The 5,383-nt window shown below is 32.1% G+C and overlaps 1 protein-coding gene across 1 annotated transcript in view; it reads right to left on the bottom strand.

The window, feature by feature from the left end:
• The window catches only part of EDEM3 (ER degradation enhancer, mannosidase alpha-like 3), a 121,047-nt gene that overhangs the window by 54,265 nt on the left and 61,399 nt on the right, over positions 1 to 5,383 (bottom strand). The window contains exons 4-5 of the mRNA XM_012639963.1: positions 4,881 to 5,015; positions 2,697 to 2,802 (exon numbers count right to left, since the gene is read on the bottom strand). Coding sequence (XP_012495417.1) covers positions 2,697 to 2,802; positions 4,881 to 5,015 — 241 coding nt within the window. The remainder of the gene's footprint in view (positions 1 to 2,696; positions 2,803 to 4,880; positions 5,016 to 5,383) is intronic.

Here is a 5,383-nt window from a genome sequence, read left to right as displayed (position 1 = left end):
AAGAAAATTCAATTCAAAAAAAAAAGGAAACACATATGGCCAATAAATATTAATATAAAGACGTCTACAACATCATTAGTGATCAAGGAAATGCAAATCAAACCAAAATGGGATATCACTTGTACACCCATTTGATTAGCAAAAGTTTTGAAAACATGACAATACAAAGTGTTACGGAGGATGCCACTCCACAGGATCTCTTATACACTGCTGGTGAAAGTACATAGTGGTAAAACAAATTTGGAAAACAATTTGACATTATCTCCTGAAGCTGAACATCAACTTACCCTATGATCTAAAAATTCCACTCCTAGGCGTGTATGTAGCCAAGATGAAAGTCTTATATATGTATGACAGTAGCAACTACAAAAATAATCATGGCACTACTGTGCACAATAATAAAATCCTGCAAAAAACTCAAATGCCCATAAACTGTGATTTATTCACCTAATAAAATATCATACAGCAGTTAAAAAAGAATGAATTACAACTTCATACAACAATATGTATGAGTCTTAGCAATATAGTAAGTCCTCGCTTAATGTTGTAATTAGATTCTTGGAAACTGTGATTTTCAGTGAAACAACATATAATGAAACCAACTTTTTTCTCATTAATGTTATAACAAAACAACATTATCTGAGGTCCTGCTGTGCACTGCTTCACTTGAAGTCGAGTTTCTAAGAACCTATCACAACATTAAGTGAGGACTTACTGTATAATATTAAACTTTTTTTAAAAAGTCTCCAAAGGGTACATATGACATAATATCCTTTTATAAAGTTTAAAACAAAACAAAAAAGATACTTTCTCAGGAATACATATAGATGCAATAAAACTTTATTAAAAGGAAAGGAAGGAAATGATCAGCAGAAAAATGATGGTTACTTCGGTTTGGAGGAGGCAGAGGCACAGTATTCCAAGGACCAATACAGAAGTAGTATGCTGTCAAATAAATTGCTGCTGTAATAGACGGTCCATTTGTGGGTGCTTATGACATACATTATTAAAAATAATTAAATAAAATGGGCCATGCCTGGACTAATGATGAGAGTGTCCTGTCATAATACAAGAAGTATAATTAATTCAAAATCAATTATGATTAATTTGTACCCGAGGTCTTAAGGCTTAAAAAAAAAAAGAAAGAAAAAAAATCACAGAATTCTGAAGCCAGGATTCAGATCTGTTTCAGACACCCTTCAGATAAAATTTAGAAAAATTTTATACAATACTGAATGGAGGCAATAATTTTATTTTAATATGCTCAAATTATTTTATAGTTTTTATTTATTTAAACATAGACAGTTATATTTTATATATAAACAAGATAAACCTTTTGAAAAATAGAGAAATGTATAACAAACAGATATACTCTCAGGAATATTCTAGTATATTTCCATTTTTCTATGCTTGTTTACAGGAGTGTTTCATAAAGATAAAATCATATTCTTTACATAATTCGAAATCCTATTTGTTCATATAACATTGTTATATGTTCCTTCTATGCTTCTGATTCATCTTAATAACTTAATATTCCAACATTTGTGTAAAATAATTTTCTTAGCTATTATTTTATTGATGGTGACTTAGACTGCTTTCCAGTTTTCCACTATTATAAATAATTATGGGATAAACGTCATTGGGAACAAATAATTTTCTATATTTTTTATTATTTTCTTGGGCTAGATTCCCAGACACAAAATTATTAATCAAAGAGACTAACATTGCATTAGTGAGTACTTACTTCATAGTAAGTGTAGTACATGTCAGACACTGTTCTAAGCGCTTTACATTGGTTAACTCATTTAATCCTCATACAGAACTCTATGAAGTAAGTACTATTAATATCCCCATTTTACAGATATGGATAGAGAGGCACACGGAAGTTAAATAATCTGCCCAAGATCAAATAACTTGGGCCAGTCACGATGACTCACACCTGTAATCCTAGCACTCTGGGAGGCTGAGGCAGGAGGATGGCTCAAGGTCAGGAGTTCAAGACCAGCCTGAACAAGAGCAAGATCCCGTCTCTACTAAAAATAGGAAAAAATTAGCTGGACAACTAAAAATATATAGAAAAAATAAGCCAGGCATGGTGGCGCATGCCTGTAGTCCCAGCTACTTGGGAGGCTGAGGCAGAAGGATTGCTTGAGCCCAGGAGTTTAAGGTTGCTATAACCTAGGCTAACGCCACGGCACTCTAGTCCAGGCAACAGAGCAAGACTCTGTCTCCAAAACAAACAAACAAAAGAATCAAATAGCTTGAATTCCAACAATATGATTCCAGAGTCTATGTTCTTAGTTACTAGGCTATACTCTATTTGTGGAGGTAGGGAAAAAAACATAATTATTGATGATAATATTATTAAATACAGATTCCCACTAAACTACATATTGATGTGAGATGTTTGTGGTACTCTGATCCTCTAGTCCTCAAAGAAATCAATTCTAGTGTTTCATCTATACCTTACACCTATAATGCTATATCCGTTAAAAAATAGAATACTAAATCATCTACAATCAGTGTGGTATATTTGGCACTTCCCCCGCAAAATGTGGCTAAATTAATTAAAATTCCACCAATCTTGTGAGAAACTATGCTTTATACTATCCCAAAGATTATTTTAACAAATGAAAATCCTTTCTTTTCCAACCATTCTGAGGATATGGAGACTTGATTTAAAAAGCTAAACTTACCTTTTCGTACCCAATCTCCAGTATGAATATTTATAGTCACGCCCACTAAATTACTACTTCGTTGTCTTTTTTCCCAGAGAAAATCAAGAGCTTTTCTTGCATATTCCTATAATTAAAAAAAGAAATGCATATTTGAAGAACTGCATGTATTTGACAAGTAAAAAAACCAGACAAAAATCAAAGGCCCATAGGATATTTTAAGAACTAAGTAAAATTAAGATAACCATTTACAGTATAAATCTCCTTCAAAGTCAAATCTTGGCTCTTTTTCAGCCAATTAGTATACAGTTAAGAACAACTCTGAAAATGCTATTTAGTGGATGTCTCACTTTGAGACCACTCATTTCATCTACTCTTGCAGTACAGGTTCACGTTCACATATGTATTATTAAATTATATCAATTGCTGGCATAATCAGATGTACTTATTAAAATAATTTCCATCACTTAAATGCAAAGTGAAAACGTCTTAGATACTCTTATTTAGAAAATTGGAAGAGAATTTCAAAGTTGACATGCTATCTCTGAAACAGTCATTTCAGATTTTCCTTTTTAAATGGTATGCAAGTTTGTTAGTGAAAAGCTAGTAAATCAATTAGGCTAGTGAATATTTATTTGATAATACCAAACTTATAACCTTATGATACCATTTTTTTCTTTTTCTCCTTTATTTTTATCAACTGGACACTAAATGAAAATGAGTTCTTAATCAAATTATTGGCTTTGGACTAAAAGATGCTACAAAATATAAAAGCAAAGGGCATGCACAGCTGAGTTTCTAAATTAATTTCAGAGCGTGAATCTACTTAGCACTGCAGAAGTACTTCGGTGAAAGAAAATATCATTAAATCAATTTGTCACTTTGCAGATTTAACAATAGCGTATACAATAGCTTTAATTCTTGACTCAACCTATTTAGGCTGATTTCCTTTAAACAAAACAGGTTACAACTTTAATTAAATGGTGGAATTTCAGAGCCAGAAAATTTCATAAAGATTATATCCCCTACTTTTATTTTACAGCTATGAAAATAGGCCCAGTGAAATTAAAGATTTAACTGAAGTTTAAAATTGAATTTTAGGACAACAAATATGAGAATTCAGATCTATGTATATATTAGAGCAAAGGTCAGCACACTTTTTCTGACAAGGACCAGATAGCAAATATTTTAGGCAGTATGGGTCATATAATCACTGTCACAATTATTCAACTCTGTCACTGTAGCATAAAAGCAGCCATAGGCAGAAATAAACAATTGAACATGGCTGTGTTCCAATAAAACTTTATTTTCAAGAAACAGGCAATAGCTGGACTAGATCCACAGACTGTAGTTTGCCAACCTGTATTAGACTGATGCTCTGTCAACCGCATCAGGTTGCTTCTCTGACAATAAATTACCATATACTCAAAAAGTAAAAAAAAAAAAAAAATCATGATTTTCAACACATTTACTCATAAACACAAAATAGCCCAATGGAAAGAGTATGGGCTTTGAATTCAGAAAGACATGGATTCTAATCCTGATTCCACTCATTCAGCTCCTAGCTGCATAGGTCTCTTATCCTCTTTGAGCCTTATTTTCCTCACCTGTAACTGCATCAATATCTCAGTTTGTAGTTCGTATTAAGTTAGAAAATATGCTAAAGTGTCTACACTTTTTAATGAAGGGAAAATATCAGTCAAAAAGGTATAGAATAAGAATTTAAGTTTAAAAGATTAACCAAACGTGATAAATCTGTCCTCAGGACATTTGAACATACAGACATACACACACACAAAGACCATTTAACTTGTTCTCTTTATAGTCATATCCAGTGTCTGTAGCTTCCATCTGGAAGTCAACCAAAAAAAACACAGGGACACAGTATTTCATATAAGACATTTACGATATCAAGGAGCCATCGAACTCATTTAAGTAATATGGGTAAAAAAATCTTGTAAGATAAAAACCTAAAAATTTACTTCATAGTTTGTGAACAAAATGCAAAGTTGGATTTAACATAGCTCCATCACAATGACGTCTATGTTTCTGACAATTAGAAACTATGCAATGAAATTTAGACAAAGAGTTCACTGAAATAACAGAAATTTTCCAACTGATAATCCTAAAATGTAAACAATGAAGAAGAGATATAAAGTTAGCTATGCCCAATACCCGGGAGATCAAAGACCATAAAAAGCCAACCTCAAATATTGTTGCTCCTGTGAATCGACTTAAAGCTGCAAACTCAAGGATCAAGGTACCTGCACAAGCTGTACAGGTATCTGTCTCAGTTCCTGTCCGAGCTTCCGGTTTTCTGATGCCAAACTTTAAATTAATCTAAATATAATTAGAAGATTATCATTAGCAATTATCAAGAGATAATGACTTCCTGATAAGAAACTACCTTCAATCAAGACTTTTATAAAGTAATAAAAATAGTTCATAAAACAACACTGAAATTCAATCTGATAATCTTTATGACTTTCCAGTTAACATCTAGGGAAATATATTCTAAGCACATAATACTCGTGGAGTAAATAAGTTTTTATTTAGTTCCTTTCTCTATGATATCAAAGCTCAGTATCACCATAACAATTACATAGAGAAAATATCTTCTACAATACTTTTGTTCTCTGGACAGTTTGACCTAGTAAGTACAAGAATAAGGGAAATAGACCAGCCTTGAAATTGCATTTAACTTAAAA

The sequence above is a fragment of the Propithecus coquereli genome, unplaced genomic scaffold (assembly GCF_000956105.1).
Source record: "Propithecus coquereli isolate 6110/MARCELLA unplaced genomic scaffold, Pcoq_1.0 Scaffold146, whole genome shotgun sequence".
NCBI classification, from domain to species: Eukaryota; Metazoa; Chordata; class Mammalia; order Primates; family Indriidae; genus Propithecus; species Propithecus coquereli.
This window is presented reverse-complemented; position numbering and strand designations above follow the sequence as displayed.